The sequence below is a fragment of the Mizuhopecten yessoensis genome, unplaced genomic scaffold, assembly GCF_002113885.1.
Source record: "Mizuhopecten yessoensis strain PY_sf001 unplaced genomic scaffold, ASM211388v2 scaffold1147, whole genome shotgun sequence".
NCBI classification, from domain to species: Eukaryota; Metazoa; Mollusca; class Bivalvia; order Pectinida; family Pectinidae; genus Mizuhopecten; species Mizuhopecten yessoensis.
Genome location: NW_018403901.1, coordinates 508,351 through 523,660, shown reverse-complemented (window position 1 = coordinate 523,660; position 15,310 = coordinate 508,351). Strand labels below are relative to the sequence as shown.

Below are 15,310 nucleotides of genomic sequence, written 5' to 3'. Positions count from 1 at the left end.
GGTGCCCCCGGAAATAAAACATCAAGGTTGTTACTAAATTAAACTATTTTCGCTTTAACCGGAAGCTGCGCATTGACACCAAATTTGAACAAATTAATGTCACTTACAGTCAGCAAAACATGACCTGGAAAGGTCTGGGTCGTTCTAGGATAATATAATGCCTATTTATAAACCTATGACTCAAAGTCATGTACAAGTGATTTAGGATTGTTATATAAAGGGGTCGGCTTGCTGTCACAATATACATTGGAAGTGAACACACACACGGCTACTAACAGAAACAGACCAGAAATTGATAACAAGATGTCTTTGACAGTCAAAGCAACATTACATCGCGCAGAGCCCGAAATACGACGCTTTCCTGTACCTGCAGATGTGTCTAGCAGTTTCGATTACTTGAAGAAGAAGATATCCGACGTATTCCCCGGGCTGCACAAGGGACTCTTTTCTCTGTATTGGAAAGGTAGTTATATATAAAGCATACACAGGCCTACTATGTATATATGTATTATTCTGCTTCATCCAAACTGTTAAAAACCATCAAAACAATTATATAAACAGTTAAGATTTTACTGGCAGTAATATTTTATCATAAAATTATCAGCCTTCATTTAGCTCAATCTGTGCAGGTATAATTGCATTATCGTTCACTATGGTAAGAGAAAACTGAACTGCTGTTATTATAAGTCTTAGGTACTCTGATTACAAGTACAGCGTATGTATAATATGTATACAGATAAAAGTTATTGTAGTACTAATTACTGAATTATCCTTATGAGTTATGATTTTTTCATACATGATTATAAAATAGAGTGAAAGTGTATGTCAAATGGTATACAATTTGTATGTCTTGGCAGGGATGTGTCCTACACATCCCTGGTCTTGGCAACCTACAAAATATTGTAAAATGTTTAACTTCAGACCTGTATGTTTCACTTCGATTATGTCAATTAATTATTTGGAAGATATTTTAGAATTGAGTGTAGAAATTACATTACAGTTTGGATTATAAATGTATTATTAAAATATCTTAAAATTTCTGTTTAAATGTTTTTTATAACAGAATAATAAAAAAAGACCTATACAGTTTTCCTCAAAACTACTTGTTTTTTGTTCTTATGCATCATTATATTCATATGTAATAAGTGGATGTGATGTATCATTTAGATCAAGATGGGGACCTGATCACATTTAACTCTGATGAAGAGCTGTTGGAAGCTTTGGGATTTGTGAATGATGGCATGCTGAGAATTGTCATAAAAGGTATGTCAAATATAATTTGTTAATAGACCAGTGAACAAGACTTTGTAATGAATCCATCTAATTAATTATGACATGATGTTAGGGAAAGTGAGATAAAAACTTTAAATTTGTATATCCTTACTGTACTACATAAATTAAATGATATCATTATATCATTTTTGTGCTGCGTAATATCACGGACTAATTCTGTGGTAATATCCATGAACAGGGAAGTATTTGATAGAAAAACCTGAACAGTCACAAGATGATGAGTATGCATGTGAAAGTAAGGAAATTGTAGAACTGTTTCCGTGTATTAAACATTTCCTAAATATAGTTGTTTTCGTGTGGCATCACAAGTACTTCTACTTATAAGTGCACTCACTGAGCTCAAGAGTAATCTCGGGGAAAAAAAATAGTTGCATCTGAGGATTTTCCATTTTTCTGAGGATTTTTAAATGACTCAAATCACATCTTTTCAAAAGACCTTCATAGGAAAGGTATTGATTTCTTTTTGGCAATTATTATTTCATTTAGTGTACAGTGCTAATCTGTAATCACTTGAAATTTCTATTACATGCAAAGAAATCAATCTAACTTTGGACATATTTCCTCATTTATAATATGGTACAAAATTTAAATGAATTGGTCCACATGCATTCACAACTTTGATAATTGGTATGAATTGTATGAATTAATATATTGCCATGAAGTATATTCATTTCCTGTTTAGAAGTAATATAATGATTAGTCAAGAAATCCTTTGCCAATTTTTAAAGAGGACTTATTTTCTCATTATTTATATAAGCACAGAACAAGGATTTATGTTTTTGGTTATCTTTTACAGAAAAATATGTTTTAAAAAAACCAGACTTGTTTTTCCTTTTTTTATGGAGGTCTCCATAGAATGCCAGTTAACAATATTGGTATTTTATATGATAAGGTCATATTTGGGGTCCTGTGCAAGTATTTGAAATAAATTCCATGCAATATCGGGGGACAGCCTCAATTTGAACACTGATTCTTTGAACCAAGAACAAGCTTGATATTCCAGCCCCTCGTAGTAAGATGATAGCATTTTAAAAAGATTTATTGATCTGTTAGTGATGTTAAATGTAATGAAGAATCTTGCATTATGGCTATTTTTAACTCTTTGTTTGTCAGAAGTTCAGTCTGGGGCCATTTTCTTATGAAATCGCTGTATGAATTGTCATCATTGTGTGGCCAGGTGATTTGAGTCACTATCAACACATGGTACAGTAGTTGTAGGTGTATTGGAAGAATAGAGAAGGTTGTTTTATAACTCTCAATAAGAGTTGTTCTATTGATCAGTGGACCAGAGACACATTAAATATATATATCAAGCAAGCTGTCTACTTTTTAAGTATAATCCTTTTTAAAATATGTATATAGGTAATTCAATAATCGATAACATAACTTACAAATAGCTATGAATCACCATTTATACTCTAGTCATGGTTTGATAGATTAGGTCACTCCCTACCTGAACACAGGGCTTATAAATATGTGTTACTAAATTACAGTATCATTTTTAGTTACGAATGAAGTATACATGTAACTTTGTTTCAAATTATTTAATAAAAGTTAAATCAACAAAAAGTATCAAAATATCTTTGGTCTTTGATTCAATAATACCAGTGACATATATGTGTGATTGAGCCAAAACAATTAAATTACAGTGTGCATCAGTGTTTACCAAAAAGCACATTATGTTATCAAATGTAAGATAATAAAGATATAGCAAACAGTATCACAAAAGTTTCATGAGCATTTTACCCTATGCCTTATTGATTACACAATTGCATAACAACCTGATTTCATTATACAGAAGGAAACCCTCAGCCTACACAAGAGCCAAACTCTGACGAGGGGACCGGAGTACAACACCCCAATGTGGTCTGTGATGGGTGTGAGGGGGCAATATTTGGTGCACGCTTCAAGTGTGTCATCTGCCCAGACTACGATTTGTGTGCAAGGTGTGAGAAGCAAGGAATTCATGGCGAACATGACATGATGAAGTTAACCACCCCCATTAATGGAGGACAAGGACTTTTCGGATCATTTTGTGGGCCTCCCCCACATGGCCAACATGGACCTCATGGGGTAAGTGGCTAACAATATCCTTCATACTTAGAGTATATACTCTGAGTATAGTAACTATAATGATTCTCATTCAGTCAGTCTGTGAACTGATAATTGGTACACATTGTACGTCAGTCAATATTTTATAGAATCGTAAGAGCAAAATTGATATCTTTCAGAATATTTTTGTTTACATTTTTGTAGATTTACGTAATAACATGGAACACATTCCTTTTATTCTTGTAGTTTGTGCCCCCTCCTCACTTCCGTCGCTGGATGCAGAGGTTCATGAGGCGCTGGCATAACAGGAATGCTCCTGGCAACTGTGGAGAGGAAGGTCAGAACCCTGAAACTGAGGAACAACAGGAAGATCCCCAAGGGGATGGAACTCCAGAAGAATACCTCAAGACAATTGGAGAGTCTGTCCAGGCAATGCTCGACCCCTTTGGTAGGTTTGGTTTCATTTGTTTAGTTTTTCTCATGATCAGTGTTATGGGCTACATCCACTGCCATTCAGACAAACAAAATGGCAAAGTTGGAATACAAAACATGATTTGATAAGAGTAAAATATTTCATTGATTAAAATGAAATCATTTTAAATTCTCCCAGGTTTTATCATATATTTTAATACATACATGTAATTTGTTCATGTCACTGATGAAATCAATTTGTTTCCTAACAGGAATAGATGTAGATGTGGATGTTGAGACCAATGGACGCAGAAGTCACTGTGGTGGAGGGAGACGTGGCAGATCTGCTGGACGTGGCAACTGCAGAGGGCGTGGCCAGTGGGGAGGAAGCTGTCCCAGGATGGGATCCCGTGGTAATGGATCTTGTCCCTTTGCCCAGGGGAAGGGCCCAGCCAAGAAACAAGACGAGGAGAATCAGAAAAGAGGAAAGGCCGAACCTCAGAAGACGGGAGACGGAGAGCCATTGGTGAAGGAAACAACCCCTACCCCATCTCCTATGCCCCAGACTCAACAGCAAACCTGTCCCATGAACATGGTAATTGCACTTATAAATAGCTTTTGCAACTTTCACGTACATGGTTCAACTTTATACAAAAAAAAATCAATGAGCAAATATGAATTGTGAATTTAGATTTGAAGATAAATTGGCCCAGTGAAAAAAAAACCTGATCAATAATAATGAGGAATAATTGGATGCAAGATTATGATACTTTATGGTTATTTTTGTTAGTTTTATCTGTTCTTTGAATACATCTGTATTTTTAATAGTTTTTTGTTAATAATTCATAATGTTATTTCCTTAATGACAGGAGACCAGTGGGAAACCAAAAGAAGCAGATGAGTGGACTGTGTTGTCAGGGGAGGTGGAAGCTGATGGACAGCATCCAGCACCTTTACAACCTATCCCAGCCTCTGCACCACAAGTCCCTGGGTCTGCTCCTGGGTCCTTCCCCCAGCCTGCTCAGGGTACTGCTCCCGGAGCTGAGCTGATCTACCCTCCCTCTGGTAAGAACACTAGATTAGAAACTTCACTAGCATTTTGCTGTTTGAAAATATGAAATATAACATCAGTTAATTAAAAAAAAACTTTCCTGAAAGAAACTATATTGCTTTTACCTTTGTCCGAAATCCATAGTTAATAATGAAACATCTGTATTTTCAATTTTATGCATTTTCAATAAAATGTTACTCAAGTCTATCAAAGAAATTTCATTAAATTTCAATGTAGAAATTTCGTAAGTATCATCCTTACCTTATTGAAAGTTGTGTGTTTGTTTCTGCAGACCCCAGAGTGATTGATTCCCTCAGTCAGATGCTGGCAATGGGATTCCATAACGAGGGAGGCTGGCTTCAGCAGCTGTTGGTAGAAAAAGACAGCGACATTGGAAAAGTCCTTGATGAGATAAAAAGACGTCAAGTCTCCAGGCAGAATGCTAATGGACACATGGCCTAAAGCTGATGTTTTCAGACTTATTTCGGAAACGACTTCTGACCTTGCCCTCGGACAGTGACCTTTGAACCTTTCATGTTATTTGTAACCATAGTATGTAACCTGATGTTTAGTGGTATCTAAATCACATGTTTTGTTTTAAATATATTGCTAATTAAGATTTAGAGAATTTTCCTCATTTGGCTGTTTTCAAAACTGTTAAGCATTAATGCTTTAAATATATTGTTCATATTCAAGATTTAGTAAAATTTGCAACATTTGGCCGTTTTCAAAATTCTTAAGAATTCAATATCTGATAACCATATATTTGTATACTTTTTCATTAATATTAAGATATATTGTAGAAAAGGATGGATATGTATATTGTCATAGTATCATACTTCCCAGTTTAGGCCGTTTTCAAAAACAACTGTATTTTGATATGTATGTTGTATTGAACTTTATGTACCATATAGATATTGTACACGATCATGATTTCGGCCCAAGCATAACATACCATGAACCGAGTCATTCTGAGGACAATGTACCTGGCAACGTGACTGTTCCACGAGTATAGTGCTATACTGTATGTAGCAGGACAAGTTATACCTAGTGTGTGGTAGATCTTGCATAATGCATATTGAAGCAGCCAGTTTGACTCAATTTTTATATTGTTATGCTTATATTGGTGTTGGTATAGTATTTACTCTAATTTTTTGTGGTTTTAGTTGAAATTCCTAAGGTATTGAATCAATAATTGTATTACATCTTATTGAAAATATTAATTGGTTACATTTTACCGAATTGTTTCTTATACATGTATTGCTTTATTGTGATAAAGGGGTAATATCAAATGAATATGATCTATGGTTAGGATACACAGGAGACACCTTTCTAATTAAGCTTCTATTGAAAAAACAAAATTTATTTTTAGGAAGAATAGGTATAAAATCATATTATAAATTTCTGATAAGACTTGAGCAATGATTATGGTCTCTTCATTAGACCATTGTAAGAGAAATATGAACTGTTTCCTCATTGCCAGTGACACAACTTATTTTTAAGTTGATTGATGTCAAGTTTTTGTGTATGCATTGGACCTTTTCAAATTTGAATATTTTCCTTACTATATATGGTTATAATGATTGACTGTTATCCTTATTGTAACATATATCTATTTGTTAGTCCATGACCAGGATTTGGTAGTTAAGTGATTTTGGGGTCAAATGTGGTTATAGAGATTCACATTCAGAAAGGTAACAGAAGGCGTGGAAAAGTACTCCAACTTTGGCTGCAAAATAAGTTAAATACCAAACAAATGATATTTGAAGAATGATTCAAGAGAGGTCTGAATAAGAAAGAAAAGGAAGGTTGTTGTGATGAAGGTCACTGTAAAAAGTGAAGTTTAGTTTGACAAGGTCACGAGGGTCAAGGTGGAAGGTCAAGTTTGGAATTGAACCAATGAGAGCAAGGAAAGAAGAGGAGCAATCACCAATGGACTTTCACTTTTACTAATATGTATTACCGTATATATGTGTCAAATAAACCTGTCTAAGTCAATGCAGTATGTTTTTTTGGTTTAATTCATTGTAACTGTTAAGGGGGCTGGATTAGTCTTCATTGATATTGGATCAGGTTTTTAACCACTTATCACATCATCATACAAGATTAAATGACATGCATAGGAAAATCAAATTCACTTTTATTCTCAAAGTTTTTGAAATGGTAACTATAAAACCGATATTTCTGGCTTCAAATTGTCGGACCAATATCATGAAATTTACTTATGTACATGATGACACTTATTCGTCACTCAAGTTGGGACAGAATCATTTGATTTCTCCTATAATCATGTCATTATGTATCTAATGTTATGCTCTGATAAAACTTCATTGAAACCATGATTCTTGATGAAAGAAAGGTATATTCTTCCTCCACAGAACAGCCATTAGATGTGTACCAGCACATAAGTGGTCTTTCCAATAAAAAAGAAACTTCTCATACTCTTAAAGTTGGTAATGATATTTTGATTCTTCGTTGGATAAAGCAGAAGCTATCAATGTATTTACTTTATTAACAATTCTGATATGGATTTACCTCCCCTTAGTCATATCAAACTCGGTGAAATCATAATATCAGATCAAGACATATTGGATCAAGTCCAGCTAAATAAGGATAATAAACCTCCTGGGCCTGCCAATGTTTCTCCTAAAACAATAGAAAATCTTTTACCTTCTTTAATTTTACCACTTAAAATTCTCTTTCATAAAACAATTACTTATGATAGTATTCCTCTAGCCTGGAAGTCTGCTAATGTTAACGCTCTATATAAAGGTAAAGGAGCTATTGATGATCCAAATAATTATAGACCAACTGCCATTACACCCATTTTAAGTAAAATATTAGAAAAAATAATGTTTAAGAATGTCTTTAATCATGTAACCAAACATTATCAGTGACCACCAATCTGTATTTCAACCTAGAAACTACAGTCAACTAACTTAAATATCAATAGATAATTTAACTATGAATATCATTGATAAAGGTAAGGATGTTAGATTAGTATTATGTGATATAAGTTAAGCTTTTGACAGGGTCTGGCATCAGGGTCTTTTGTATAAGTTAAAACAAATAGTGTTTACCTGGTAATGGTTTGAAAGTTATCTTACTGACAGAAAACAGAGGTATCTTTGATGGTTATAACGGACCCTAAAGCAATCTGGAACTATAAAAACTAATATACCCAAAACGCTCTTCAACCATGCTAAGGAAAAACTCTTTTTCAATAAGATCAGCATTAACATGGAATAAACTACCTGAATATGTTACTTCAACAATTTATGTTAAACAAACTGAAAAATGAACTAGACAACCACTGGAAAAACCAAGAACTTAATTTTTAAATTACAAAGCTGCAACCATATAATTGTCAAATTGTATATATATAATATGCATAACAATACTTTGTATGTATTTTTGTGAGTCTGGTATAGAGGGCTTTATTATAAGTCCTGAACAGGAAATAAACATATCTTATCTTATAATTCTTCATTTAAACATATTACTGGTAGTGTTCCACAAGGCTCTGTACTTGGACTGTTTTATTCTTCCTTTTTATTAATGATATAACTCATGAAATTAATACCAATATAGAACTCCAACTGCTGAGTTAAATGACGACCTTGAATCTATTAATAGTTGGGCTAAAAATTGGAAAATTGATTTTAATCCTAATAAAACATTTGCACTAATTGTAAGTAAGAAAAATAGTGTTCACCCTCCAGTAATATTTGATAATCAAGTAATTCATGAAAATTTCCATAAACATTTAGGTCTTATATTTAATTCAAAAAGCACATGGGGATCATATTAATGATATATACAATAAAGCATGTAAACGGATGAGTTTATTAGGTATATTGAAGCATAAATTGGATAGGAAAACTCTTGAAAAATTATACTACTCATTTGTTGGACCAATTTTGGAATATTCAGATTCCATTTGGGACAATTGCACTCTTGGTGAATCAAATTTATTAGAATCTGTACAGATTGATGCAATGAAAATTGCTACTGGTTGAAGAAGTGGTACTTCACATTATAAACTAATACCAAGAAACTGGCATGGAAAAGTTAGAATCTAGGCATCATAAGCATAAATTAATCTTAATGTGTAAATCGTTTAACCCCTGATTATTTGTTTAATATCATTGAACCATTCATTAATCATCTGGGAAATGTTCATTACTTGTATCACCAACGATTTTTCAATATCCCAAGGTGAAGAATATAATACAAGCTTTTTTCCCAGTACCATGATTGGGAGTATGGAATAATATTGATCCTAATTCGCTGATCAGGTCAGTTATATCATAAGTTCCTTCAAAGGGAATCTTTAAAATACTACAGCTAATCCTATTGCAGCAATGTCTGATACTTTCTGATGACCTTTATGAAACGTTACATATATAGCAGACCATCAAATCTTGGAACATTTCTTCTCGGCCAACCATCTCAAAACTTATTTTGGAACGTTTGCTCAACGTTATATTTAGTTGATAACACGACCATTAAATCACCATTTCGAAGATTATGTTGAACGTCAACTCTACATACACTGTTTATTCCCAGAGCTATGTAAATCGTCATCTAAAAGATATGTTGGAATGTTTGTTCGACATTGCAATAACTTTGTATTCCCAACCATTTAACTCTTCATCTCTAACAAAGGTAGGTTTGGAACGTTGGCTCGACGTTTTGGTCCAATTAAACTGTTAAGATAGAAACTCGAACATATTTTGACGTTGAATAGACATTGCTTAAGCTTATCCGAAGTATAGATCTCAGCTGGGAACGATCATGTTAAGTGTCACCTTAAAAAACGTCTCCTCTGAAAATAACTGTTAAATTTGCATCAACATTTCATCAAATAACGATTATATTAATAGTCACCTTCAAAATCATCTCTGATGAAAAAAAAACCTGTTGAATTGTTATCAACATTTCATTCAATAACGATTATATTAAGATTCACCTTCAAAAATATCTCCTCTGAAAATAACTGTAATTGAAGTATCATCAACATTTCATCAAACAACTATTATATTAAGGTGCGCCTTTAAAACATCTCTGATGGAAAAAACTGTTACATTTTCACCAACATTTCACTCATTAATCGTTCAGATGATGATTAAGACCTAAACACGCACACACAGGGATTTATGGTCGTTAGAGTAAACATCCTTCAAATGAAACAAATCAGTAGAATTTCACCAAAATCGCAAAAATCACGTAAGATATGACGTACAAGGATGTCACTTAGTACGAAACCTTCAAAAGACATCAAAAATATACTGTTGTATTTAGATAAATGTTTGGTAATGTGATAATAATCAGAATCTATACCCAACAAGGGGCTGATTCTCATCCCCCTCCCCCTCCCCTCTCCCCTTTTTGAATGAAATTACTCTTTGTTTAATATGCCCACAATGCTTGTGACACTTGGTTGTCCTATTTCCTATGGTTGAGCTTATTTCCTATGAATATTTCAAAGGTTCTACTCAGCAGTACGATAATTCACAAGTAGTTTCACTCCTAAAGGTGACCTATAGCGTTGATGTTAATTGGTCTCTTATTTGCATACATATATATGTCTCCTATATCAGCGTATAGGTGCACTGACATTTATTAATCAATGTATGTGTGTATAGAAGGTGCGCCGAAGACATTTGTTTACAAGTACATGGCATTGTCGCTATATAATCCTATCAAATTCAGTTGGCATTCATTTACAGGCTATGAATGCCATATGGACCGATTGTTTGGGTCATCATTATTATGACGTCATTATTGTTACGCTGGATACCACTGACCCTCACTGGGCGATGACTGTTCCATCCATTGAACAAGCATACACGTATGATACATAATAAATAAACAAGATTTATATAGCACCCGATATAATTTGTAAAATTACTCTTAAGCGCTTTACACCATATGGATTATAGTATTTATTATAATTAACATTAAGCAAGAAGATAATAATCTCAATGTGCATTAAGGGTGGTATGTACATGACATCTTAAGAGCCTATATTAAAGGTCTACATGAAGAGGTGAGTTTTTATGTCCTTCTTGAATTTGTCAGGGTATTTGACTTTTTAAAAGCAGATGGTAAGCTTTTCCACAACTGGAAGTGTCATTGTATATATATAGTATTTTCTATGAGATTAGCAGATTCCAAAATATGGTTACCATAAGCATTAAACTGCGTTCAGTTGGCATTCATAGGCAATATGAATTCTAACTGGGCAAAGTTTTAAATCCAACATGAAGTTTTATTAGAATAGTTTTCATAGTGCATGTGTGTGTGTGTTTAAAATCAAATTGAATACAATCCTCATCATTTGCTGAAATCAGAGATGTATATATATATTACATGTAATATATACGTCTCTGTTGAAATAAAGTGAACTGCTTTTTTCTACCAGACCATAATTATTATACTCGTTAAACATTATTGCTTAGCCAATTACCCCAAAAAAATATAAACGGTTTTGAGACCGCCCATTTTTATCAGACCGGAAATAACCAAATATTATCTCCCTTGGATATTTCCGGAATACAGATGAAAACAGAAAATCGCACCAAAAAACATGATTAAGAATGACAGCATCCATTTTCACACCTTTGATTTGTGTCATCTGGATTCTGTGCAGCCAAAGTTAAAAATGTCTGCTCACTCTGAATGACTTTGTTTTATCAATGACATAATTTCAGCAGGTAATCGATTTACCGGTCAAGATACTGCCGTAGACGGATGCTGAAGCAGTGAAGGTCCAGATACTGGCTCAATATTGATTGTCAAACGAGGTCGCAGGAGGAAAATATATTTCATTTGTCACATATGTACCCAATGACACTATCTAGATGATGTTGATTTTACGGTATATTCACTAATGCTGCGTGATGTAAATGATAATGTTTATTAAAACAGTGATGGTAACTGGTAAGCAGAAGACTGGTTTCTGCTGACATGATACACTGTCGGAATGGAAAGTGAATACTGTATCAGTCACACACGACGGCAAGCATGTAACCCATTAGACAAGATGGCGACCTTACAGTGACACGATGTTTGTCACCATAGCTGTGTGCTCATTCCTGCTGGGGGTGGGTCTCACCCTGCTGTCACTCTACCTGATCTATAAGAGCCAGCTGCGCTTGATGCCACAAGCAAACATTCCCCATGTTCCTCAGTTTGCTCCTTACAAATTACCAAAGGTACACAATATTTATTTTATTATAATACATTATATGCAGTAAAAAACAGGTACTTGCTCAAACTTCTGGGTTCAACATTGAACGTTGTTTTCCCAACCATTTAAATCAGCATCTCAAAGTTTATTTTGGAACTTTGGTTATGTATAAGCACAATATAGTCTGTTGAATGTGGGTATATGGGATATTCTAACTGACAGTGTAGAATTTGGGCCAGAATTGAGGTTTTGTCGAGGTTCTGACACCAAATGCTACACCTAAGTCTTCAATGGTAGACTATCCATGTCTTACTTGACTTGACTTTTTTTCTCCCACCTCTTAACCGAAATTTGGTCAAACAAGACATGTAGACAATGCAACATTGAATATTGCAAAATTTCTAGATAATGTATACTCATGATAAAACTCAGGCCATATTTGAAAAAAGTAGGGTAACCATATGCTCTAGGTATACCTCAAATTCAAAGGTTCATGCAAGACCTTCAGGTCAAGCTTCCGTACAATAATTCTTCTGCATCTAATTACGGTAGAAACTTTTAAAATGCATTGATCACTGGACAATATTATACAGTCTATGCAACATGTTGAGATATGACAAGTTGTTGCATTAAATGCTTGGTGCTGTCAAAGTATGATGACTAGATTAATAACATTAACTATATAGCTATTACATCGTACAGTCAGTGAGTTTTGGTATTTATAATATAAGAGATATAGTGTTTATATGTTAATGTATAAAGATATAGTATAAAAGATACAGTACATTTGTATTTATATGTTAATGTATAGAATTGAATTTATACGTTAATGTATAAAAGATAAAGTGTTTATATATGTTAATGTATAGAAGATATAGTATTTATATGTTAATATATAAAAGATATAGTATTTATATATGCAAATGTATCAAACATATGGTACTTATACATTAATTTATAAAGATATTGAAATTAATTGTTGTCAAAGGTGTTAATTGTTAATGACATGTTATTGTATAAAAGATGTGGTATTTATATGTTCATTATAAAGATATGGAAATTAATGGTTGTCAAAGGTAAAAAAATATATTCAATAACATGTTATTGTATAAAAGATGGGGTAATTACACAGTTAAACATTGATCTTACAGGAACTTTTGAAGTTGTTGAAGGACCCTGGTCAGCTTGGTAAAAAAGAAGATTGTATTTACCTGAACCTGCTTTTTCAGTTTTTGTTTAAAGAACTGAAAGACTCCAAACGAATCAGACAGTAAGTTCATATTATATATATAAATACAAATGTAATCTACATACAGCAAGCCAATCAGACGTTTCATTATACTTCTTTTAAGTATTGTTCTATGTAACATTTTTCATCTCAAGTTATTAGATTAAAATCAGATGATTGAGATATATATACAATCACGAAAATACAAGCCTACATCTGATTAGCGTAGAATGATACACTTTTTTTCTACAGTTTTTGTTTTGTTTTAATTAATTTAGACTAAGTCTTGGAGTTTTATGCTGTTACAACTTGTGTATTACGATTACCTGTTGGTACAAGTATGTACCTCAACTAGTAATTCAAAGCAGTAATATGTGTAGAGGATTATCCTAAGTGAAAAGTTCTAATACTTTGGACCATAGGGAAATGATAAACTTCAAGTAACAAGATTACTCTTTGTTAAATTAGATGGGCTGTAAGGAAGATGAATGTTGAGTTTGAGGAAATGATGCAGACAACTACTGGGAAGCTGATCGACCAGATATCAGTAAGTAACATCGAGGGATTTCATTATAGATCACAAAAACCCACTTCACGGGTGATGTAGCAATGTGATGTGTGTAAACTAGAAACCTCTTCTGTATCTAGAATAGAATGTCATTTTACACTAAATACATTTAGTTTTCAATTGCCAATGAATTAGGTAGTTCATTATACAGAGGCATGATTTGTTCTTCCCTGGAGAAATTTTATCCTATGTGTTAGATATTGTTGAAATTGACAGATGTGTAAATAGAAGGCGTAAGAAATGCTGATCGTACCATTATCATAATCAATGACATTAGATGTTATTCTGTGTATTTTCATATATATTGCACTGTGCACAACCTGTTAAGTTCATAAAACAGTTTGTTCAGATAAATTGTAAGATCCTTTAGAATTAAAGTAACCTGTTGAATCAAGTAATTTTACTATTTACTACTTACTTCAAAATCTGTTTGAGAGTCCTGGAGTCCAGGGTAGGGATACAAGTTGGTACTAGAAAAGACTTTATGATCAGAACACTCTGTACTGAACTTGTGTGACTACTCTATGTGTTTAAATCCTGCTGTCGTGTCCTCCGACAGGTAAGAGACTTCAGTATGGGGAGCTCCTTCCCCGTGCTTAAATCTGTCGCTGTACAGAAGGCTAAAATAGAACATGAAGATCATCTAGAGGTGAGTAAGATTATTCTGATATTTAAGATGTAAACAAATGATAATATAAACAAGGTCTTAGTGATCAATTTCAACTTTTTGGAGTCAATTATGGAAACAAATTTATATTTCCACAACTATCTTACTGCTTTTGTGTATAAGATTCAGAAAGTTGTGTTTTTCCAAACATGAAACTGGAAAATTACATTTTCTTTTCAAATTCTTGATGTATATTCACTAATCTGTTAATCTCAGAAGGTACATGTATGTGTGGAAATATGTCAGACTTAATGACCTGATATTTCTATCAAAGGAATTCTGTGACAAGGAAATATAGGGACAAACTACACATGTACAATTGTACTGTAAGGAAAACATTTGTTCACTTATAACCATAAGAAAAATGTTCCAATTTAATCTTTACATTGATGTCTTTATGCTACATGTTTGACTGAGTGATCTGTACCTGAAATATCTGTAAAAGTTTTAGTCAAACTCAGTTATATTTTTTCCCCAGGTGTTAGACCTGGCCATGGACATAGATTACAGTGGAGGGTTCCAGCTAGCTGTTGATATTGACCTTGTGTTTGGAAAGTGGGCATACTTGTGTGTGACCATTACCAGTCTAAGAGGCATGGGCAGGCTTCAACTATCACGCCAGCCCTACACTCACTGGTCCTTTTCATTTTATGAGGTAAACATTTTGTTCTATTTCATCCACGATCAGTTCCTGTAGACAAGTTTCAAACTACAGAAAATGTAAGCACTGAAGTGTTCTAAGAAAATCTGCTAAATAAGAAAGTTAACATTTCCTTTGTATAGTCCATAGTTAAACCAATGATTATCTTTATTAGTTCCCAGATGGTTCTACCAAAGGAGGGTGG

At 33.5% G+C, this 15,310-nt stretch overlaps 2 protein-coding genes across 2 annotated transcripts in view; both read left to right on the top strand.

The window, feature by feature from the left end:
• Window positions 1–15,310, top strand: part of LOC110457603 (PDZ domain-containing protein 8-like) — a 52,283-nt gene that overhangs the window by 993 nt on the left and 35,980 nt on the right. Inside the window, exons 2-6 of the mRNA XM_021508948.1 lie at window positions 11,741–12,027; window positions 13,154–13,272; window positions 13,699–13,777; window positions 14,358–14,447; window positions 14,944–15,120. Of these exons, the coding sequence (XP_021364623.1) occupies window positions 11,878–12,027; window positions 13,154–13,272; window positions 13,699–13,777; window positions 14,358–14,447; window positions 14,944–15,120 (615 nt within the window). The 5' untranslated portion in view covers window positions 11,741–11,877. The remainder of the gene's footprint in view (window positions 1–11,740; window positions 12,028–13,153; window positions 13,273–13,698; window positions 13,778–14,357; window positions 14,448–14,943; window positions 15,121–15,310) is intronic.
• Window positions 80–6,810, top strand: LOC110457617 (sequestosome-1-like). Its single transcript, XM_021508974.1, has 7 exons — window positions 80–463; window positions 1,168–1,263; window positions 3,092–3,366; window positions 3,592–3,793; window positions 4,029–4,351; window positions 4,626–4,821; window positions 5,100–6,810. Exons 1-7 carry the CDS (start codon window positions 304–306, stop codon window positions 5,267–5,269), a joined length of 1,422 nt encoding a protein of 473 aa, XP_021364649.1. The 5' UTR covers window positions 80–303; the 3' UTR covers window positions 5,270–6,810.

Coding starts and splice junctions, on each gene's coding strand:
- LOC110457617 (XM_021508974.1), top strand. CDS start 304: ATGTCTTTGACAGTCAAAGCAACATTACATCGCGCAGAGCCCGAAATA. Junction 4,352..4,625: donor AAACCTGTCCCATGAACATG/GTAATTGCACTT, acceptor CCTTAATGACAG/GAGACCAGTGGGAAACCAAA. Junction 4,822..5,099: donor GCTGATCTACCCTCCCTCTG/GTAAGAACACTA, acceptor TTGTTTCTGCAG/ACCCCAGAGTGATTGATTCC.